Below are 24,507 nucleotides of genomic sequence, written 5' to 3'. Positions count from 1 at the left end.
CCATCAGACAAGCTCCATTCCCCTCCACGAGCACTCAGATCAGCCTCTTAACTTCACGTCCCTTCAAGTCAGCTCCACTCACGTCTGTGCACCCTCAGATCCCCTCTGTATGTCCTCACAGGATCCCATTTCCCTACCTACTCCCTATTTTTCATGATTCATACCATGTCCTGTGATTCTTTAGAAATGTTCAGTGATGTACCGTGCTTTTGAATAGCACTCCTTGATCTCCTTTTGCATCTTCTTCGCGTTGTTCTTTGCATCTTCTGCCATCGTGTGGCCAATGAAAGGATGAACGAGAACCTTCTCTTCAGAGCAAAAATTGACTTGTAACATGTAAAAACACTATTTCACAAATCTGCTAAAATCTAGTGGTATAGGAAGTCAGGGGAGACATGAATCAACTGTTCCTCTGATCTGCTGCACCTTTTGAAGGGTAAACAAAGTTCATGATGACTTTAAATAGGTCTTGTTAATCTATTTAGATTTTTTTTTAATTAAAAGCTCATTTATTTAAAGGTACTACCACCTACTTGATTTCCTACCTTACTTTTGGAAATAAGTGTCTTAAACAAAAAAACCCAAAACATACTGGATCTCCACGCTATAGGGAGAAGGAAGCAGTTCATTTATTGGCTGAAAGAACTGACAAAAGCTTGATTACAAAAATGGATTTGAGATCATTGCAGCAAACAAAACGTGCTCCATAATATGGCACAGTGATTCCTGTATCAGACAGATGGCAACTGCCAAGAGTCTTGTTTCTACAGATAAGTTTTTGACACTCACAAGTTATTTAGTATTCAGTCCACCCGAGAAGTGGGGAAAGGTGGAGCACAGGATTAAACAAAGCCCTCTCCACTCTACGTATTACTGTTGGGGTGGTTAAGGTAAACTGAATAGTATCTATGAGGAAATATGCTTCTTATACATTCATGGTGAAGAACTTCCCCAAAATGCAATAACTTTGAGGAATATATTGACTTGGAGTTGGCTCAGAAGAGGATTTGCGGAGTCTTAAGATCACAGTCCCTGGCAGCTGCACACCTACTTTGCTCATTGGTATATAGTGCTAGAAAAGACATGCAGTTTGTCAGAAAGGCACCTATGTCACTTCAGTCTCTTGCCGATGGTTGGATCTCCCTCGTGCTAGCCATAGTCCTGCACACTCCATCTCCGTGTAGTGACAGAATTCTGGCTTGTGGCTGATAGGAGTGGAGATCCCTTGAGCAGAAGGCAGCAAAGCTGGTATCGGCAACATTAGCCAAGTGCTTTCTCTTGTTCCCTAGTATCCTGGGGGCATGAGGAGGTGAAAACACAGGAACCCTTGATATGCTCAGATCTTTTGAAAGTTTTATGGCTCCACTCCTTGGCTTTTTAAGAGGCTGATCAGGGTCCTGATCAATTATCACAGAGGTTGTTTTTTGTCATCCTCCTTTCCCTGTTCTTGAGGCCTTATTGTGAGCTCAAGACAGTGGGGCAAAAGAGCACAGGGTGAAGCAACTCAAGTGTGTCTGAGCTGAGCTGCATGAGGAACTGCATGAGGAACTGCAGAGTTTTGCTACTTTAACATGATTGAGAGAGAGCCATAAAACTTTTCACATACATGTCAGGTTGGCACAACTGGCATATGAAGAGAATCTATAACCAAATGTTTTCTTTGATAAAGAATGTAACAGAAATACTATATTCTGCAGACTACTGAAAGAATCCATTGACTCAGCCTAGAGAGAAACTCAAGTTCCTGCCCATGTCTGAGGCTGCCAGTACTGCAGCTGCTCCTTGTTCATGAGCCTTGGGAAACACACCTGAGAAGAAGTCAGCTCCATCCCGCTTACATTACCTGCTCTCATTGCCAGTGTTTCACTTCCTTACGTATCCACTGACAAACAGCTTCACATCAAGCCTTGCCTCAAAAACTCCTTGCAACTCCAGATGATTGCTGTGGTCTCACTGCAGACAAGAAATACTGCAGAAGACTGTTAGGGAGCTTAGTCCACATGAACAGAAGTTTTTAAGAATGTCTCCTATCACTAGGATCTATACATTCAATATTTAGATTAAACAAAGGCAGCAAGGTTAGCACATTTGCATCCATACTGCACTTACACCTTAGACACAGGCTCTTGCTTGAACAGCAAAGCCAAGAGTGATAAGGACCAGCCCAGTTTTACGGCCCAGTCACAGCAGAGTGAACACCCACAAAGATTAAAAGAGTGAAAATAATCAAGACCTAAAATCTCCTCTTAGTTTTAAAATTCAAACGTTTCTAGCAATGATAAAGGATTTCCTTTTGTCCCTTGCTCTGTGGCCCTTTAACGTGACAGACAATCCAAGTTATCTTTTCTGCTTCCTAGAGTCGAAAGGCACCTTTGTGTTCACAACTTCTGCATAAGAAAATCTGGTAAAAATTCACCTCGTTCAGCAGTCAGTGTACAAATACTTTAAAACAAATTCTTTTTTCAGAAAAGGTAAGAGGAGGCACATTGGGAAACCTGTAGGCAAACACTGCAGCAGCTGAGCCTTCACCTTTGATGTGAGTATAGTGTAACAGGCAGAAGGATACAGGACATAAACATGGTAATACTTGAAGTCAAGGAAATACAGTCCTCATTTAACGCAGCCATCTCTCCTTCCTGCCATTAAGATTTCACCACTTCCCCTTTTCCTTCCAGCCTAAATATTTTCAGAGATATCCCAACCATACCAGCTTTTTACCCTCAAGTACCAGAGCTTGTATGAATGTTATAGGGGTATGCGGTATGTTTAAGAGGAAAGAAGTTATTGAAATACACCAATACTCCTCAGTTAGAATAGCTGCATTTTCATCTTTTCAAATTGTGCTAGAAGGGGATTTTTGTCTAGAAGGGATAAAGTCCAACCTAGGGTAAGGCAAGACCGCCAAAATGTCCGTTCTGTTTTACTATGCTCAACTGGGAAATGCCAGTTAACAGAAAGACTGAACAGCAGGGAAAAATCCAAAGATTTAAAACTCTGAAGGCACTTGATTAGAGGAGCACTTTACATCAGCAGGTGCTGGGAAGATGTCCCCAGTGTGATTAACTCTGATTTAGCAGAGATGAGTCAGATGGAACCAGGTGGAAAGACCAGGCATGGCGTATGGACAGCAAAAGCAGTTCATGCTTGGTCAAAGGCAGAATACAGTCACATAAACTTCCCATAACCTTTGGCTTCCACCTGCTCCCTCTCCTGACTAGGCACAGAGAACTGCTTGGAGAGGGTGAAGGTGTTTGAGGTATGTACAACATTTGTGCTGTGGTAATGCACCAGCACAACGGCACTAGCAGTTTTACTGCCTCTCTGCAGCAGGTAGTTTGGGCTAAGCTTGTAGTCCCAGTAAGCGTGCGGTGTTCAGCACATCATCTCTTGTCAGGTAGCAGCCACAGAGCTGGCGATATCCTGTGAAAGCTTCTCGTCCATGCAGCACACGCCAATTATCTACGAACAGAGCCTGCACAGGAAGAGAAAAGACTGTCAAAACAGGGACAATCATCGTATTCAGAGTGATCTGCCAAGTTTGAGGGGGTGGGTGACAGCAAACAGACTCAGATATTCCCTCTGACAAGACAGAACAGCTGGAGAACAGCAGCTGGAGAACCCTGGAGACTGAAAGAGCAAGTAGGGGGCACCTCACTGTGGGTATGGCCCTCCTTCCTCAACACTTTCAAAGAACACTATGCTTTTCTGCTGGAGAGGCCGAGCGATAGTTTACCAGCAATAGAAACTGCCCATCATCAGTCTTTAACTGGTCACTGTTCCTTCTTCTGGGCTGTGCTATTTCTCCCCCAGCCATCCTTGAGAACAGAGAGGCTATAGAAGTTCTTGGATTGATCATCTTTCCTGCTAGACCGTCCTCATTTTGGGGGCTCTGGGTTCAGACTGAATGAAGACCCTATAAGAATAAAATCCCTTGCAAGCAAGCATAGCTGAAGGAAGAAGCCATGACTGCAGCTTCTCCAAACCTGCACTCAGCACCAGCCTTTCAAATCCAGGGCAGAGCTTTTTTCCCTTTTAATCATGAAGATGTAGCTAAAGCATCTGTAACATTTCCGGGACAGAAAAGGAAGTCTAGGTCTGTTGTGATTCACTGGCAATGTAAGGGTTCAAACACAGCCTCAGAATAGAAATAAATCCAGCTGTTCTCACATGCTGCCCTCCTCCCGCCCTTTTTTAAAAAAACTAGAAACATAAAGGCAGTTTTTCTACTTCCCGAAAAAGTTAGAGGCTGAACATTAAGTTCTCCCATTCTCTTTGCTTCTGAGGGTCTTCATTTCCCCATCCTGGAAGATCTTGCTTCTCTCTCCCAGCCTTGGCTAACTATCCTCTGAGACTGATTTTGAATTATTTCTACCTTGCCTGGAAGCTAATATCCTTTCATGGCAGTGAGAATACACACAACAGATGCCAGAACTGTAATATGAAGCACCTTAAAACAGCTGTAAAAAAGAGTTACTGCAGCACAAGGAACTTGCCTGACATACTAGCCTTAGCCCAAACCCCGTTCAGCAGCCAACAGCCCTGCACACCCAACGAAGCACCTTGCCTCCCTTCCTGCGCCAAACACACAGGCCTCCCAACCCCAAGCCCTACCTTGCCTGGCTTTAGCTTGACCCACAGCTCATTTTCCGGCCTTCTGAGTTCTGCGGTGAGTGTGCGATGAGCAGCATACCAGCGACGTACAACATCATAAGGCACTGTGTTGATGACTGCACGGTCATAGTTATTGTATCTAGAGGCAAAGACGAGAGAAGAGACTGTCTCTGTGGCTCCATGAGCACAGCACAGCTAAGTATTCCTAGAGGGAACACTGGGAGTCTGTAGCATCAGCCAGTATTTAAGGGAGGCCACAGAGACAATTAGGGAGGTTCTGCTGTGAGTACAGGACTGGAAGGAGACTACATAGCATTTCAGCAAGGAGGAGTTTACTGTCATGTACAAAACAATTCCTTATTTTATTATTTTTTTTAATGGAAAAATGCCTTCATTGTCTGTCTCAACGGTGGAGAAAAACATCAAAAAACAAACAAACAAAAAAAATCATAGGATGTGATACTGTCTGTAACCTGTAGGCTGAGTAGAGGTATAAATTCTTGGTTTGGGAAACCTCTGCTATTAACTTTTATTATGTTGATGTACCAAAAAACTTCTCTTGCCAGAAGCAATGGAGTCCACGCGATCCAGCAGCTCGTACTCTGGTCAACCAGAAACCCACTGAGGAAGGGCTAAGCTTTAAACTAAGTAACATAGGCCTTTGACAGCAGGCCTGCTCATTGAAAACTCACCCTAGCTGCTACTACAGATTCAACAATGAACACGACTGACCATTTTTTCTGAATAAGAGCAGTGTGATGGACAGCCTCCTGCTCTAAGCCAAGACGGAATTTCAGAAAACAGATCAAGCTTCATCTGGAGAGGGGCCAGTTTTCGCTCTCCCAGTTCCTTGTATGCCAAGCTAGTTTCCAGAAAGACATTTTAAGAAGAGGGATGAATCTTACTGCCTCTTAAATAAAGTGACATGAACCTTGAAGACTTCAAATGGGGCAGGATCAGGCCTGTGTCAGACAATGCTTGCATAAGGAGGGCAAAATAGCTAACAGCCAGATGGGTATTTGCTCATACCCAGATCTAAGGGTATCACTATTACACAAAATGCATGCTGAGTTTTAATGCAACAGTCTCCTAGCTTGGACAGATTCAAGCTGTTTTGACCAACTGAGCAGAGACAGGCTCCAAGAGTCTCTGGAGCTGCCTCTCTAAGTGGAGGCACTCCCAGCTGCCAGCACAGAGGGCTCATATGCAAGAGTGTCCAAGATATGGTATACAGCAGAAGGAAATAGAAGTGGTTGAGACCATCACAGAGGATAGTAGCATGACACAGCACCCTTCTTCTAGTCAGTTGTACTTTTTAGATAAAAACTTTGGCCACAGCTTGTGGTAGATGTAAGATCGTGCGTGGCAGAGAGCAGAAGGGAGGACAACAGCAGCAAAAATCAAAATTCAGCAGTGACACCCATTTCTGTGCTGGTGGTTGTCTCTTCCTCCAAAAGAGCAACATACAGTCCAGGAGGAACTGCAGGGTGTTTTTGTGGTTTCTGCCCCTCTCCCTCAGTACATTGGTTTTTTAGTTTAAAATATCTTCTAGAAAACCACTACTGTCACAAGTCTCTCTTCCCCATAAGCAAAAAGCCTCACATTAACATTACCTGATCAGATAAAGCTCGTTGTTCCACGGATAGACATTGAGGACTGGCCCGACTCCAATCATGTGGTTGTGACAGCCTCCCACGTTCTCAACGTACTCATGCTTCAATGGCACCTTGCTGAGCAGCTCAAATTGATCGGGGGCTTGCTGGAGAACTTGCTCCGCTGCGTAGAAACCATCCACCAGCAGCGTCCGCCCACCTGTCCCTTCATGTTTGAGGCAATGAAACACTTGGATGCTGTGTGGGTGAAATCACAAGAGAAAATCTGTTGGCTGTCTGTCCCATGGAGAGAATGCAGTATCCACAGGCTGCAATAGAGGTAGGTAGATGGATGGCTCACTCTGCTCTGCTGGCTGTGACAGACTTTGTAGTACCTTTCGTTTCACCAAGATTTGCCACGGGAACAGAGACAGCCCAGCAGCAAATGGTTGGATCTGTTGTTTCTTCAGGCCCAGTCACAGGCATTTTGCTTAGGGCAGGTATACACAAACAGATCAGATTCAGATCCTCAGAACATCCTAATAGCTAGCCAAAGTTGAACTGGCTGCTCATCTAGAAGCCAGACAGCATCATCAGCTTGGGTATCACACTGTATTCGTATATGCTGCCCTGTGGCAGGGCTGCCTAACTCCTGGGTTAGGGGGTATGCAGCTTCTCTCACCAAGAATTGGCCTGGACACAGAACAAGCTAAATCGATTTACACGCTTAGATTACAAGTGGCTGTTAGAATTAATGCCTAGTGCAAAAAACTACTCAATTTTCTTCAGAACGATAGCTTTCCACAATTCCAAGATTAATTTTACTTGCTCTTAGACAGGAACAAGGGGCAGTCAGTCAGGGCTGTGACCAGCACCAAGATGCTACAATACTGAGTTACTACAGAAATTTCTGTCAGGATAAGGATCAGGATGTCTCCTAGTCCTAAAGGCTGGTCTGAAATCCACATGCAGCCAAAAGATCTCATCCTCTTAATCCTTCATCTGCTTTCACATTTCTGTACCACAGATCCTTCCCATTAAGGCTTTTAGCAATTTAACAGTCTCACTTGGGAAGAGCTTATCCTGCCCTAAGGCAGAAGGCACGCACTAAATGACTTCTCTGGTCCTTTGCAGGCCTAATTCCATACAAAATCACTGTACTTCATTAATTTTTCCCCAGTGCCATTTCCAGATGTCTCCCCTCTTGAGATCAGAACACACACACAAACAAAACCCTAGGAATTAAGCCTCGGCCTCCTGCACTTCAGTGTGAACTACCATCAGGTCTGCTGCCTTTTTTCCTCCAACTGGGGAGGAAACTTGCAGCCTAGACTATACTGGATAAGCAATTTGCAAACTAGCATTAGGGAAACAATGTCACAGACACAACTTTAAAAACACAGACAAGCGGGGACTTCGGAGGGCTGGAGTAGGCTGGTTTCTAACTAACTATAGGGCGGCACCACTGCCAAAAAGCAAATCCCAACCAGTTGGACTGAAGTGGTGTGATTACACAGAGTATATGTGAAAACAGCACACAAAAGTCAATACCATTCATAAAGCTTGGGAGGGCAGAAAGAGTGACTGCAGGGCTGTGCCAACATGAGCTATTTTCCCTCCCTCCCTTCAGTCAGTAAAATAGATGGTGCTGAGGCAGGTGAGAAGGGTTTTCCACAATTCAGCAGGATTAAATTTAAGCAAACTTCTGCAGCAATTTTATGTAACAGCTTACAAGGGGCACCTGCTACAGAAGAGCTCTGCCAATTAGAGCTGTGATTGCCATTGGTACGCAAAAACAAATCAACTGCTTATTTCTGTAAAGACCAGTGCTATGGGTCACCTAGGATATTGAGGAGGGTGATTTTGGAAGAGACTGTCAAATAAACTTTAAAAAGATGGCATAAAAATGACTACATAGCTGAGCCTTAACTGTGGCTATAAAGGCTACCTAAACCACAGCAGTACAAAGAAGTCAGCTGTCTAACAGCCAACTCCTTTTCAGCCTGCATTCTGGAAGAACTGGAAGTTAAAAGCATAGGAAAAAGTGATCTACAGAATTCACTGTTTGACAGGAATCAAACAGGATGCAGAATTACTGTGTGTCTGGTATATCTTATCAGTCATGCTACAGACAATTAAGCTACTGCTGCTAGAAACTGCAGCACTGTGAATCACTCTTGCAAAGCAGTAAAAGCACATACCCGCAGGGCTCCTGGAAGTAGGTAGTGTCAGTGTGACGATCCAGAGCCAACTTAGTGTAGGCAGTGTCTCCCCGAGAGAAGTCAGAGGTAAAATACCACATTCTACCGTAAATGGTCTCCCTATAAAAGAGGTGGGCAGTTATCAAATTGCTGTAGGGATTATTGTGGTGGTAAAACAGATTCTCTCTTGCATCCAAGGTTATTCTCTTCCATCCTATGTAGGATATAGAGATAGTTAATTAAAACAGCGTAACATGTCAACTTAACAAAATTCACAATGTAATGGCAAGAGATGGTGCTTCTAATGCCTCCTCTAGCATTCAATTCTTCTTCCTCCGTGTTAAGATTGATGGTAACAAGTCTCCAATCTCCTCAGAAGACACATACCATCTTTTCACACTAAATATTAGCCCAGTTAAATCAAGGAAACCACTGAGTGACATTAAGAGATACCAGAATACAAGTTCCCCTTCCTTATGCCCACCAGCAAGATGCCTAACATTCACTGTTCTTGCTTTTAGGATCCTCAGCTTTCACTCATGCCCTCCTGCAAGATGCAGAGAAGGAAGCAGATAGAAGACAAGGAACTGTGAGAAATAAACAGCACTTGGAGGCTACAGGATGAGGGTCAGTATCTGGAGAAAAGTGCTGGCTGGACACTCCCTGGAGTCTCTTACTAATGAATAACCCCTCCAAGTAGAAATAAAAATCCCTCCTCTTCTAAAGGCCTAAGGCAAGCTAAGCTGTTTCTGTGGCTTGGAGGAAATGTGAAACTCAAAACCAGGATTGCCATGCTATTGGTACGCTTTAAACAACCACAGAGGAAACCAATATTTTTCTTTAGTGAGAACTACAAATTGTTTCTGATCTCCTGGCTCCCAGGGCCAGGCTGCCCTCTTAACCTTTCAAATCATAACAGGAAATGTTCATCCTTGCAAAGCTCAAGTCTTCCCAGACAGGCTATTTCCTTTAGTCATTTTTCTATGCATAGCCCTGTTACCACAGATGTCATCCTATGAGGTCCTCCTCCCAAGAAGTCAGATCCCACAGTACAATACTCCATCTTAGTCCAAATGGACTGGCTAGAGACAGTATAAGGTCCAGACCCTTTGTTTACAAACCAAGTCACACTGCATGGTGTATAAGATCTGAGGACAGCATCTTTCCAAAAAAGAGCAAAATGAAAATCCACTCTTGAGGGCTCTCCTAGAGAGCTGCCAGTGGCCTTCTTGAGGCACCCCTGTTTACCTGATCAAGCTGATTCTCTCTGCTAAGATTTCTGTGTCCGCTTTGGTAGGAGTGACATTTTCTACAAAAGCAATCCCATATAATAGGAAGTTCTGCAGGAACTCCTTCAGCCCCTCATCCGTCTCCAGGAAACTCTGACAGTCGACGGATGGGATCTGGGCTTGGCGGTAGATTTCTGCATTCCAGAGAATCCGTGGGTGCATGACCTGCTGCTTCTGCCCCTCATAGCTGTTCTTCACCAGCCACTCCAGTCCGTACCGTGTCACATGTCCATCTGGCCCTTTGACAAAGGGAGGAGAATTTCAGTCACTGTGACCATACCGAACAGCTTGAGATCATGGCCACTGCAACCATCAGTCTAGGAAAGTTCTCACCCTTTTAATTTTGCCTAGCGACAGTCTTCCTGCATCCTGCCACACAACGCATTGATTTTATCCGGTTAAGGCTCCAAGCCCTAAAAATACTGTCACTGTTACAATTCCAAATCCAGAGCTAAGTGTTTCAGCTTCAGGGGTAGTGGTTTTGTTTTCTAGCAACTAGACTCCATAAAGAGGTAAAGCACTCAAAGAGAAGCTCATAAATAAAGGCAACTTATAAATAAACTATTGAACTTCAAAACGAGGAAGCATACAATCATTCCTCACAGCAGAAGGAAGAAAACAGCTGGTAACAAAGGAGAAAGGACAGATGATATGAATTCTGATCAGGGACACCAGTTCAAGGAGGACAGGGTTAAAAAAACTCCAATCGTTTCTTGACTGATCTGTTTACTATCTGCATTGCTGCCTTTTTCAAACAAACCAATAAATTACCCAGACATTGAAGATACACATATCTCTACCCAAAATGGGACACAGAGGGGGAGAAAACAGGCACAAATATAAGACCGAGGCATGTTTACAGTAAATGCACTGTGCAGAACAGCACTGTTTAAGATCTGCTTATAGCTAGGTCTCTTCCCAAAACAGCTACTGATCTAGAGATAAGGCTGTTTTCCCTGGTAGACTTAAGGGTGGGATCCATTAACAAGACTCCTTCCAACCAGGGCTGATGCTCCACAAACCTATCTAGGTACAGGCATTTTGCTACTTACATGTGAGGAAGAGTGTGGTCTCGTCTACTCGGACAGCCTTGGGTTTGATGCCCAGGTCCACACTAGCTGTATCCAAGCTGCGCTGGTTAGTCTTGGCATTGTAGCAGGAAGCCGAACGGCAGTGGTCTCGCAGCCAAACAAAATCAAAGCGCATCAGTGTGTTCGCATACCTGACCTCTGGCAAAGAATGACAGATTTAAAAGACTCATTGGTCTCAACACTGAGAAATAACAAGGGAAAGAACTGAAGCTGAGAGCCCACAAATTACAATCCCACTTACAAGTGATGCAGAGTTTGTTACATTTAACTCCTCTTTGCACAAATTAAGTTAGTTCATCCCGTTACGAAGACCATGCCAAATATCTGAAGAAGTGCCAGGGATTCTGTAGAATGCCTGGCTGTCAGTGGTCTCACCATGGTCTCCCCTTCCACCAAGTTTACAGGCAATCTCATCCCACAGCAGGAAGGCAGGCAGCTGAAAACATGCTGGTCACATACCCATGTCTACCTTCTCTCTTCAGTAAGTAACAAATTTAGAGTTGTCCAGCAACTGCTCTGCATAACAAGGTTCCTCCCCTCCACACAGTTTTAGACTCCAGCAAAGGAAGACTCAACCACATAATCATACCAACATCTGAACTATACAAACATTACAGACATCATTTAGACCTTGACACAAAACTCTAACAGCCATTTAGCTGAGCCTGTAGTACAGCACAGTCTCTCCTCTTTCTTCCACCCTGGGACAACTTAGGAATACCCAAGCCCTTCAGAAGTGTGTCAGAACCAGCACAGGCAACAGGAGAGCCCTTCCTGCTCCAGTGATTTTCAGTCAGGCCTGTGTTGGATACAACATGGAACAATTCCCTTCAAATACAGGTTTATAAAGGATTTCCTTAGGCTATCCATATCTGCCAAGTATCCTCAGTAGATATTGCACATATCCAGTATCTTCCTGGGTAAGTATCAACAGGCCATGGTAAAATATAAGCCTCAGTTGTTAGCTTTCCTCCAAAAAAACCAGAGAAGACTGAAATTATTGTTAGACAACATTTACAGCTGACTGGCTGGTTTGCTTCACACTTAAACTCTTAACTCCCTTGCTTATTCCTTAAGCAATCTCACAGAGGGGTATGATTTGCACTGAAAAGGCTTCCATACCCTCTTCCCTCCCTCTGCTCATGCCAGCCAACTGGACTGCTTGCAAATCTGCTCTCTATTTCACAGATCAGTGTTCTAAGGAAAGCTTGTATTGACTTTGATTTGCCCGGGACACTTCTGTATTTCTGAAGCCACTTAACAACCAGAGCAAGGCAGAGAGCTGGAGACACATCAAGTTACTCATCTCACCTGTCGCTGCCTGAGCACTGCACAGAAAACCACTGACTGACAAGGTAAGGTACAGATGCAGTTAGAGTTCAGGAATCCCTTGGTTTGATTCTGATTTAGCATTGCCTCATTTATCATGAAACATTTACTGCTGGAGGACTAACCTGCTCTTCTGCCTATGGGAATTCCAAAAGCAAACATAAAACACTGACTCTAACACGCATTCTTCTTTTGCACTGGTGGCAAACACAGGTCATTTCACAAGGAAACAAAGTTGGGGGCGACAAAAAAAAAAAAAAAAAAAAAAAAAAAAAAAAAAAAGACTCAAAACCACGTATGTACACACTCCCCCTCCTTCTCCTTCTCTCCCCAGACTCAAAAGCAGACACACACATAGACACCTACCTAGGTGATCACCATGTAACTGCCAGGCACAATTCAGAGACTCTGGAGCCGTGTGATGCCAGCGAGCTGCAGCAGCAGAGAAGATCTTTCCGGAACCAGGCAGCCACGCGGAGTGATGGCTAGTGCTTCTACTCAGCTGGCACGGCACGCTGAACAGACCCGCCAGTCTCCAGCACCACATCCTGACTGTCCAAGAGAGAGGGGAAAGAGCAAGGTGACTCAGTTGTATTACTGCATCATATCCAGGTCTTGATCCTAGCACTCTTACATGAGACACTAAAAACACTTATGGAAAAGCTGGTACTGTCCTGCACAATTTGTAATTTACTGACAAAAAAGGCAAGTGAAAACAAGTCTGCTGAAGAGAAAGAAGTGAGCATGATGACAGGCCAGAGTAGCAAGTCACTTATCTCTCAAGCACCATTTGGACATGAAAATTACTGAAGGCAATGCAGCTTTGGAGAATCTCATGTAAGACACCTTTAACGCCACATCTGAGCAACAGAATCACTCTGACCTCCTCCCAGTGCAAACGCAATGAGACACGTTGCCAAGATTTTTCCAGCGCCTGGAACTCATGCTGACTATGCAGCCACAGCCACAAAACTGGGTGCTTTACTCTCATTTAGATCAGCTGCAGTAGACACTTTTGCAGACATCGATAACCAGGAGGACCACAGTTGCAAGTAAAAATTGTTTGCCCTTAAGAACTGCCTATAATGGAAATAACGAGGAATTAACCATCAGAGGATCAGTGAGTTTTTTTTTTTTCAACAAAAAAGCTAAACCAATCCAAGCACGTTAGTTGAGAAAAGGAGAAGAGACAAGGGTGTGTTGCTTATTTTGTGACTGATACAAACCACAGTCAGAAAATGGTCCCGAGAAGAAACAAATGAGATCCGAGGATTTATCGCGCAAAGCATTTCCAGAACAGACAGCTGTGTATTCAGTGTTATTGTGCAAAATGCTGACAAGACCTTATCTGGCTGCAAGTCTTGTCCTCCCTTTGCCCATCCCAATCTGAATTCACCATTCCTGGACAGTGCTAAAGTGATCAGGGAAAGCAGAGAACAGTGACCTTGGTTAGAGAAATAAACACTTGAGGAATCCAGTAAATTAGGTCAGGTCTAGGAAAAGGACTCAAAACAATGAGGAGGAGGAAGATCTCTTCTTACGTTGAGGGGCATGACGGGCATGGAAGAGAAATCAGTCACGGGTTAATCTTAAATTAGGGATTAGAAGATGATTTTTCTGAGTGAGATTTGTAACGATTCTTCAGTACAAAGAGCAAGGGCAAAACCCCTACAAGTTTTAAGATATGAAGCCACACTTTAGAAGTTCTCTCATATGGCGATCAAGTTCTGGAGGTAGGGCTAAACTCAGCAGGATTTTAACAGTGCTTTGTTCTGACAGGCACAGAAAATCAGCATCACTGAATGAGACGCACGTATAGAAAGAATTTCTCATTCGAGTTCCGTGAACTTCATTTTCTTATCTGAAAGTTATGGACACTAGTGTTTGTCTGTCCCACCTGCCTCTCTACTTCAGAGTCTACTTAGTGCAGAGATCCCGAATGCTGTTAAGAAAAATAAAATCAGTGCAGAGGTATCAGTCTAAGTAGAAAGAAAAATACAGACTGACAACTGCCAGTTCTAAGAAAAAACATGGAAGAACTTTTACAAAGAGAATGTGGTTCTAGATTAAGATGCAGGTATAGGTGCTAAGCCACATACCGCATACGAGTACTTTACACGTTTAGAGGTATTGAAGAATTTCAAGTGAGAAGACTCCAGCTTCTGCGGTTGCTAAAAATGCAGTGTTTCCTCCACAGCAGGCTGCAGGGCATCAGGCTGTTCTGCAAATCTGTTGGTTTCAGATCAGAAGCTAACATTTAACTCCTCATAGCAGGAGCAGGGACACCGGGAGCTCCTTGCTCACTGCCTAGCACCTGCAGTAACTGAGATCTCTACTGACATGACTGACTTCACACCACAAACGCTGCAGTGAAGCCTGTAAAAATCTTTATAGCTGCTGACTGAGCTGCTGACATCCTGAAAGACTACAGCATTCTCACTACAGGCAGAGAAACTGGGTCACTGAAGAACTTATGTAGCTTTAGCTAGAATTACAGTGAACCTGAAGGCAGACAGAATGAGAATTTTTCAATGAGAAAAGCAGCACCTGCTTTCCTCATTGATGGTCTCCAGCCAGCAGGAATATAATTTTTTGTAGAAACAATTTAGGATTTAGTTGTGCCAATGCAAAGTTCTGGGAGAATGCTTTCCAAACTCCCAGAGCACTGAAAACTTGTAAGCATAGTATAGGAAAAAAAAAAAGAATTAGCCAAATTTGATACGGAAATTTAATAAAAGCTCTGTGAAGCAAATCGGCAAGAACTACCTGCAGAAAACCATGAGTTGGCTATTTGGGTTTACGAAGCCAGCCTATGAAATATGGTTGTGTTACTGATTATTAGTTATATAGTTATATTAGTAACATAGTTACAACACTCATTCAATGAGTTAAATCATTCATATATATCTAGTTGCTAAAAATGCCATACATGAATGATTTAACTCATTGAATGAGTTATCACTCACACAGCTTCAGGCCATCTAGAAGCATTTAGAAACAGTGCTCTTTAGCTTTGTTTTTGTACAAGACTAGATTACCAGACAGATGCAGAATTCACTCACTTTGGATAACATGATTATGTCAACAAGATGAACTTCCATATTAAATATCAGTTCTTATGTATTACACAAGAGTAAAACCATCACTCAGAGATGCAGCCAAAACACCCACAGATTTGCTAAGTAAATATATAGATATGTATGCATACATATATACACATATATATATATATATATACACACATATCCCTGCTCTGCTTAACATGGTTTCTAGGGAAGAAAGATGGCTTCATTTCATTTTGCTCTTAAATGTACGTTGCCTGACAAAAGGCTGAGCTCTGGTTAACGTCCTTCCTGAAGTCAAGCCACAGATGGTCAGAAAAGCCTACATATGGGATCCGGTCTATCACTAGGCTTTTTGCATATTCATGAAAACCCTTTTGTTCATTAAAAAAAAATTTTTTTTGATTTGCAAAATGCAAGACGGATGAATGAAGAGTCAGTCCATTTTGGCTTTTGGACCTCTTAAGGATACCACAAACTCAACAGAGAGAGAGATTGGGGTGAGGGGAGAGAGAGGGAGGGAGGGAGGGAGTGAAGCGAGCTTGTTTGCATACACGTCTGATATCTACACACACACAACTGTACGTGACACAAAACTGATAGGAAAAGCTCATCTACAAACCCATTTAGAGAGTGGCCACTGCCTTGGGCAGCTCTAGCAGTAGTTATCTTTTTCTGCACATGTTCCTTTTATCTCTCCCCTCTTTGAATATCAAAATTTGCCAGAGAATGAACACAGGTAATGCAAGTGACCTGGATATTTAATCTAATCAATGAAAACTCTTGCTTTTCTGCTGTTCTTGCTGGAAACAGGCATCATAATAAACAGCGCACATCTTAAACTACATCTTTCCAAGAGATACCAAAACTAAAAGGAGCTGAAAACAAAAATTCATATACTTAGAGAGGATTTATATTTCGCCCTTGTTCTTGAATAATCAAAACTAATGGCTCTCTCCTGGCTAGAATTATTTATTTGAGGTTACCTTTTCCTCCCTGTACTCATATTTACCTCACCTTTACACTTTCACACTGCTTATCTAGACAGCAATGAAATGTAGCTACAAATGTTCCAAGACAAAATTTCCCTTGAAATTCAAAATGAGGAGGCAAGAAGATGACAACACTGAGCTGCCAGGTAAACTCAAGTAGACTTAGGAGAGAGCTTCAATCATCAGTCCTGCCCCTCTGTTGAGGCAAGACCAAATCCCATGCAAATATAATACAAGAATGTATCTTATGCATGGTTCATCTTACCCAGTCGTCCACAAAACAAGGAAAACAAGGAAGCACCTACAGAACCTATGACAGAGGTGACAGGGTGAACAGGAAAAAACACAGTGGCAGGCACAGGAGGGAAACAGAGAAAATTCAGATCTATTGTGATTTTAAGAATCATAGAATTCGTAAGGTTGGAAGGGACCTCTGGAGATCATCTAGTCCAACCCTCGAATGAGTGGCCTGTATGGGGATTGAATGCCAACCGTGGCGTTATTAGCACCACACTCTAAGCAGCTGAGCTAAACCTAACCCCCAAATACCGTAAGAATAAAGAAAAGCAACATGATGTGAAAGGAAGAGGAAGGAAGAGTGGGGCTCGTGAAGAAGGCCTGTCTGTCCAGAAGACTTTCCCCCTCATCTTTCAGCAGCTTATCTAACTGATGATACAAGACACATTTGCAGTAAACAATACTATTTAAGCTCTTTAATAAATAGCCACAATTCCCACTTTAAGCCAAAAAAATTAAAATACTGAGCTGAAAACATTAGCATCCAAACATTTAAATCTGTAAAAGTATATACAGAAAGAGAAACTACAAGAATCTGTGGTCTTCAATACAGCTCCAAGCAAAGACCTTTCATGAACGTGCAGATACTGGTCTGACAGTGTTAGGAAAGCTGCTCTGGTGCTGTAACTGTTAATGCTGTGGAGAGACATGTCTCACCAATCCGAGGGCATATCCAGCCTATTTTTCAGGCTTTTTTATTATTTGACAATTGAAAAATACAAGTATTCTTCATTAGGCATTTCAAAACATCATTTGGTTTATGCTCATTCATCCTTTTTCTTTGCTTAAGCATCCAGCTAAAGCAAAAGTTTCTGATCCATGACCTACAAAGATAAGAAACATGAAGGTTTCAATAGCACAGCAAGCCTTAAACATAAGCTATTCAAAAAAAGGAAAAAAAAAAAGAAAAAAGAAAATGAGAGAGAAAATAAACTATTCAAGGCAGCTTGGAAAGTACTCTGTCTCAGAGACGGACGCACTTCCTGCTGGTCTCCTGACTACAGCTTACTGTTAATCTCACACTGCTATCAGTTTTAGAAAATGTACCCAAATATCAAGCAGTGCCACTGTTTGAGTGAAGATAACCTTTATGAAGTGAATATTGATAAAAAGAGGATTGTTGCAAAGGCTGAGAAGGAGTTGCTGTGGCAGGCCAAGAGCTCCTCAGTCCCTTGGGATAACAGGCATCTCAAACACACAGATGCTTGTTTATCAGTGGAGCAAAGGGTTTAAAGACCCAAGTTCGCATGTCTTACCTATTAATTATCAAACAAAACAAAAAAAAAGGCAGATTGCTCATTCCCTGCTGAGAGAGACTTCAGCAGACAACTGTGTTAGATCTCAGCCATCAGATTTCCCTTCCAGCTCTTCCCAGCAGTAGAGATTTCAGTTAAATTAAGTAGCTAATGAAGACATCACAGACACTGCCAGCTTCACAGCTATTTCATTCTCCTAGAAAAGAAGATAATTATCTGCTCACCCAATGTTTAACACCAACCACCTCACTCCTGACTCTCTTCCCATAACCTTACTCACATTCTCCTCATCTTCCTCTTTACAGGCTGCAAGCTGTTTAGAACTAGGCACAGTCCATCCTCTAATTCCCTTTTCCAGCAAAGACAATGACTCCCTTGGTATGCCCCTGCATGGATACTTACTGCAGTGAACTCTTCTTACTGCGTCAGCCTTATTTCACTTCATGTGCTCTGCTTTCAAGTTCTGCCCAGGTCGAGGGGGGCTAGCTGGCTCTCCAGAGAAGGGAGGGAGAACAACTCTGCCCATGAACTACCCTTGAGACACGCATGGCTGCAAACTTTGATTCACAGATTAAAGACATCTGACATCTTAGTCCTTGTCTGAACTCTAAGTCAACCAATGTTACTTGAGAATGTGCTAGCACAGGTCTAAGGTGAGGGAAAGACATAGCTAAACTTCAAACAGGTCCAGGGCAGTCCAAAGTTACAAACCTCTGTGGCTTCACAGTTTTTGTCTGGTTCATCTTCCTATCACCTGCATCTACAAGACCAAAAACATTGCTTGAAAGCTTTTATAGTTTTAATGCTGCACATACTTCAGGAAGTTGATGCTACCCAAGGAAAATTTTACATCTCACACCCTATTCTCAACTTCTGGTACAGTTCCCTTATCAGAAACAACGCAAAAGTAGTTCAGTCAGGGCACCACATGTCAGCAGCCCTGGCTGGTGCTGGGAAACACATGCATGCTGAAACACTGCTTGTTTGAGATTGTAAGCTCCATTTCCCTAGACAATGTTGCTTCTCTCAGATGCTGGCCATGTTCAATCTCGGGGCATGCTCAGCATTACTTAACATGGCCCCACACAGGTGAAAGGCAGCACAAAAAGGGAGGAACAGCTCCTTTCCCACTGTGCCAACACAGACTACTTCCACTACAGCTTTGTAACAAGAAGTACAATCACTAGTGTCAGTCACATTGAGGAGGACACTAGCAGAGAGAGCATTTGTCCACCACCAACCTGGGTCCCCAAGGTGCTCCCATCCCTTTACCTCCACCCTCAGCAGTCACTGCTCAGCCACTACGTGCCCAACCCAGCATCCCTCCTTAGCAATGGTACAATTTGCTCCAGAGAGGGGAGGAAGAAACAGTTAAGTTATCCATTTCCCACATCTCTCTCCACCATATCTGTCTTACACAGACAACTGTCCACAAGTCCTGGTCAGTCTGCAGGGATGGTGTTCTCTGTGCCTGAAAAAATTAAAGCAGCGTTGGAGCAAACTAGAGAAACCTTGTCAGATCTTCACTACATCTCCACAGCAACCACTTGGCTGGAATTATATGGAGAAAAGTGCCCAGTTAATTAAAAGCCACATAAGCCAGATACACACTAACAACTAACTGCTTGTTCAGCCAACCCATTTTACATACCAGCTGTTATTTATTAGCTGAGATAGTAGTCTTGCCTGGATTTACCCAACTGTTCAGCAAGTTCTAAGTCCAAAGCCCATCCCCAAAACCAGGCTGGCAAACAAGGTCCAGAGCAACAGGCAAGCACGGCCATACTTAGTTTGACAGCAACATTGTGTTAATGCCGCCCTGGAGAGCTGAGGGAGCCAGGGAGCAATCTCTCCCACTCCGTCAGTCCTCCTGCAAACAGGCAGAGGACGGACAAGAACTCCGGCAGCTCCCACAGGTCTCCGCACCACGCCCAGCGCTCCTCCGGGTCCACCTCGGCAGAGCATCCGAAACGGGGCGCTGCTCAGGCCAGCCCCGCTGCTCACTGCTTCCACGCCAGCAGCTTCCCCGCGCTCCGCACCCACGGAGGCCGAGGCCAGGCTACCCACCAGGAGAGGCCCTACCGGGGGCGGCCGGGCTCAGCAGCGTGACGGCAAGGAAAGGGCCGCGCTGCAGGCCGAGCCGACTGCCTGGCCAGCGGGTTTAGCAGCCGCGCGGGGAAGGGGAGCGAGTAACAGCAGGGCCGGGCCGGGCCGCGCGGCGCCCGGCCGGCTCCCGGCCCCCTCCTGCCGCGAAGGCCCGGCCAGGCCCGGGGTCCAGGCTGGCTCCCGCCGCGGGCCAGCGCCTTTGTGCCGAGCCGGGGGAGGGCTGCGGCGGGCCGGCACCGAGGAAGGGAGCGGAGCGAGGGAGGGACCCACCTGGCAACCGCCGGCACCGGGACACCGCGGCGGGCGGCTCCGCGCCCCGACGGCGGCGCGGCCCGCCCCGAGGCGGGGCCCGACCATAGAGAGGGGGCGGCGCCGGGCAGAGCGCCGCCCACCATAGAGCGCTCTCTGCCTGCGAAATTGTGTCTCTCAGGCCTAGGTCGTCGGGCAGGGCGCCGCGCGCAGCGTGCGGAGGGGCAGCGCGCCCCCCAGCGTATGCGACTGGAGGAGGCGCTGCCCAACCTAGGCCGCCATAAAGAACCGGGAAGCTGTAGTACAGAGCGCCACGCACCATAGAGCTGGGGCTTAGCTGGGCCGGACGCCTGAAGGCATGGAGAAGGCAAGAGCGGCCAAAAGAAAAGCCCATAGAGAGGACGTAACGGTCTATAGAGACACGCTGTTACCATAGAGTAGACGGAACTTGCAAAGAGTGCCGCGGATGGGAGCGGAAAGAGGCGCTTCCGTTTTCACCATCGAGAAGCTCGCACACAGCGGGCCGGCCTCGTAACCATAGAGAGAGACGCTGCAGCATAGAGGGTCTCGGGGAGGAGGGGGGTGACGCCTGCGCAGTGCGGCGGGGCGGTGGGGGTGCCGCGGGCGGGCCGGGCCGGCGGGTGCCGGCGCTTCGCTCGCTCCGGGTGCGCTCTCCGCCGGGCCGGGCCTCGCCGCGTAGCGATGCCCGGGGGCGGACAGGCCCTCCTGCAGGCGGGCTGACTGATGGCCCCGCCGGCGCCGCCCGGCCGCGCCCGGCGCAGGGCAGCGCGGCGAGGGGAACGCGCCGCGGCCGGGGGCGCGCTGCGGTTGTGGCCGTTAGCTGTAGCGCTGCGCGGGGGGAGGCAGCAGCCCTGCCTCGTGTGCTGGAGGCGACGAGTGACGAGCTCGCGGTTGCGCCTCTCTCCTGGCTGCCCGTGCGGCCTGTGCAGGCAAACCGGGCGTTTGCTGGCTGTCGCAGCCACGCTTGCCTCCGTTTTCCCAGCACAGTACGTGCGTCGTGTGTGCCTGTGCTGTAATTACGCCGTGTGGTTTTCCCGAAATTCAGGCCGCTTTCCTGCCGTTGTGGAGCAGTCGAGCTGTTTGGAACGCCCCTCCGGCAGGATGCAGTGAGGAGAGGCAGCAGTCTGCCATGGTTGGCTTTGCAGAGGGGATTCGGCGGTGCGTCATTTTAGCTTTCTCTTTTTCAAGAATGTTTTTCAGGAAAGGGGTGGGGGGAGCTGCCTGGAACCGGCAGCGGAGCTGACGGAGATCTGCTGCTTCCCCAAAACTTGGTGCAGCTCCCAGAGGAGATAAACAAGTTAGTCACTCAGTGAGCTCGTGGCAAAGGCATCTCGGCTTCCATGAGAATTTGTTGCAGGCCTTTCCTGGGATGCCAGAGCACATGTGTGTTTGGATGCTGATTCCCTGGAGGAGGCAGTGATTGCACTGCCTGCGGACAGTGACCGACTCTGTGTTCCTTGTGCTTGGGCACTGCAAGCCATCTGTCCCAAACACCTGCTCCTTCTACACACCATGGTCCTGGCAGGAAGCCCCAGCCTCTCTCCCACCTTGTCTTGGTGCTCTCAGCAGCTCTGCACAGCCACTGAGCTGAGCAGGTACTTGCCCAGGTGCCTGCAGCATCCAAACGTGTTCCTGACATGAACGATGGATGCAAGTACAGGTAGATAATGAATCGGCTGTAGAGTTACCATGCAGGTGTCTTAGAGACATTGGGGGGCTCTAGGGAGGGAGGTACCCCTCTCATGGTGTCTGTTGGCTACATTTGGGATGGGCAGTGCAGCAGCATCAGGATGTCCCATGGTATGTGGCATGTAGGATTATTTCTCAGGCCAGTCACCTCTCAGGGAGTGGAGCATGGTCTCCCTTATATCCCTGTGCCCAGCAGAGCTTAAGTCTGTGCTGTGCGTTCACAGCATGGTGCACGAGCTTTTCCCTGCTCTGTGTCTGCACTGGAGGCACCTGGTATGTATCCGCTGCAGTCCCTCACGTATTTGTGTGCATTGTACGGGCTTGCGGGACGGGGACAGGCTGCGCTGCAGCTACAAAGGTAGCTCAAAGGGGTCCTGGCCCACGCTGGAGGTATGTTGGCTGGCTGCAGTCTCCCTTGAGTGCCTGGCGCTTCAGACACGTGCCTGCAGTGTGGCCTGGGGTGTAGGATCTTGTATTCTGGGAAAGCAGATGCCTGGGAGCTTTCTGGGGATTTCCCAGCAGGAGTCTGGACCTGGGAATTTTCTGCCACCCCTCCCCTCCTTCCTCCAGCAATGGCTCTCGTTCACATTCTGGTCCTTGGGTCACAAACAATTTTAAAAAAAGCAACAGCCCACACAATACCCTTTCCTTCTCTGCCGAGTGCTGGTAATGAGATATCACATCCGGCCTCGAGGATTCAGAATTAGCCCTCTGCCTGGGAAAGGCCCTGGCAGTCCTTGCCTTAAGCTCCAGCACAACTGATTTCTGAGGTCAGCAGCACATCTTCATGAGGGTAGGAAAGTGACTCCATATCCTACAGATTTATCCTGCTTTTGGCTCAACCCTCTTCTGATAACTTGGCATGCAAGAAATCAGTATTTCTTCCCTTGTTACTAGATTGCAGGTTGGAGGTTGCATTGCCGGTCCTGATGGCAAATGGTGCAGGACTTACTGTGATGTGCAGGGCCTGGGGCATCCTTGCTCCCTTCTCAGCACTGGCTTTCTTGGCAGCTATGGAGCTCTTTACCTCAGCCTGACATTACTAGCAGATTGGAGCTACTAGCTACTGGAGCTGTAATGGTTATAGCAGGACTGAGGCATGCCTGAAATCCTAGATTTCATGGAGGATGGTAGGTTTCTCTCTGCATGTGGCTTCTCTGCTAGCAAAATTTGGAGATATTGGGGATATTTCCACCAGTCAAAACAGGGAATTCATTGTATACAGGAAACGCTGCAGTTTCCGCTAAAGCAGCAAGAACAAAGAATGGCAAAGCAGATAGGAAATATTCCTGGAAGTGTTTTGCAGAACAGAAATTCTGAAGAAGTTCAGTATGTGTATAGGAGCTATTTTGGTGAACAGCCAGTCCAAATTGAATGTCATAATCCAGCCCAACTCAACCCAGCCTGCATGATGTACCCCAGCCCAATTCAACCCAACACAGTGTAAATGACAAAACCTGACATAACTCAACCTGAATGAGTGATGGAACCCAGCCCAAACCAATACAATGCAAAATGAATGACACAACTCAACCTGAATGATGCAGCCTAGTCCAACTCAACACAACCCATCATGAATGGCACAACACAGCACAGCAAAATGGGAGGAACATCAAGAAAACCCTTTAGAAAGGTCAAGGAGAGAAGGGTCCATGGACTGGAGCTGCTGTTGTTGGCTGGCCCTAACCTACTCTTGCTGCAAGGCTGTTGTAGCAAAGCAGCTGAAAAAGCAAAACAACCTCTACCCACTAAGGTTTCCCCTCTGAATTGGCTTCAAACAGTAGAACCAGTGAAATGTGGCTGTGTGTTTAGAAGTTGAGTTCATATGGGTTTTCTAGTATCTAATAGGGAGCTGAACCATCCTTGCTCTCCCTAATTCTCTTTTCAAGGGACTTATTAGGATTAAATTCTCCTTTAAATGTCTGTCTCATGCAAGTGATATTGGTCAGTGGATTTCAAAGTGATTGGGGGAACAGAGCCGACCAGGCAAACAGAGCGCACAGCCTTGTTAAGAAAGCAGGCTAAAAAATAAAGCAAAACTCCTGATGTACCAATGTTCCTCCTTGCAAGCAACGTGCAGCTGCCTGCACAGCATTTGATCCAAGGGCTATCGAAGTCAAGGGAAAGACACCCAGTCCCTCCAGGGGGTTGTGGACCAGGCTCAGAGGTGGTCTGCAGCGCTGACTGGAGGCTCTCAAGGCTTCTGTCGCAGAATGGGGCTTTGCTACTCCGAAGTTACTTCTCCCTGAGGGCAAACTCCCACTCCCAAGAATGCATCGCATCCCCATGGAAACACAAATGCTTATTTATTTTCCTTGTTTCATTTTTTTTTAAATTTAATTTAATTCCCCTCCCCCCTTTTTTGGGGTTATTCGAAGGAAGGAAGGAAGATCAAACTCGGATGTTTATTTGTTCTGTCCTGGCCGATGTTCCCTTGGTTTCACTCCAGTGGCCGATAAACTGGCAGGGAACTGGAGTGTGGAGCACGGCAGAGCCTGGGAAAGGCCAGGACCCTGCTTCCTCTGGCCTTACATCACTATTTCTGTGTGATAGACTTGGCCTGGGGGCTGCATGCTGCCAGCTGCCTACACTTCTCGGCTCCCCCCGCAGACAGTCAGCATCCGACTGCTGGAGTGTTTGTCGTCAGCGTCTCTCTCATACCTGGGAAGTGAGTGGAAGCATAGGAAGGAGGTGGAAATGTCATTCTGGCAGAAGAGGTATT

General features: G+C 46.1%; 1 protein-coding gene across 4 annotated transcripts; it reads right to left on the bottom strand.

Annotated features, from left to right (window-relative positions):
* Positions 1-607: 607 nt before the first annotated feature.
* TMLHE (trimethyllysine hydroxylase, epsilon) lies at positions 608-20,171 on the bottom strand. Of its 4 annotated transcripts, XM_062584760.1 has the most exons (9): positions 20,097-20,171; positions 19,138-19,191; positions 12,480-12,665; positions 10,746-10,922; positions 9,653-9,932; positions 8,405-8,524; positions 6,225-6,461; positions 4,612-4,750; positions 608-3,472 (listed from the first exon to the last, which is right to left on the bottom strand). In XM_062584760.1, the coding sequence occupies exons 3-9, from the start codon at positions 12,658-12,660 to the stop codon at positions 3,341-3,343; spliced, it is 1,266 nt and encodes a 421-aa protein (XP_062440744.1). In that variant the 5' UTR covers positions 12,661-12,665; positions 19,138-19,191; positions 20,097-20,171; the 3' UTR covers positions 608-3,340. The 4 variants fall into 4 exon arrangements, with proteins under 4 accessions (XP_062440744.1, XP_062440743.1, XP_062440746.1 ...); XM_062584759.1 differs by lacking the exon at positions 19,138-19,191 and having other exon boundaries at positions 20,097-20,164; XM_062584762.1 differs by lacking the exon at positions 19,138-19,191 and having other exon boundaries at positions 12,480-12,661; positions 20,097-20,147.
* Positions 20,172-24,507: the final 4,336 nt, after the last annotated feature.

This window comes from Rhea pennata, chromosome 11 (genome assembly GCF_028389875.1).
Source record: "Rhea pennata isolate bPtePen1 chromosome 11, bPtePen1.pri, whole genome shotgun sequence".
NCBI lineage: Eukaryota > Metazoa > Chordata > Aves > Rheiformes > Rheidae > Rhea > Rhea pennata.
The sequence above is the reverse complement of the archived record's forward strand: the minus strand, read 5'-3'. Positions and strand labels throughout refer to the sequence as shown.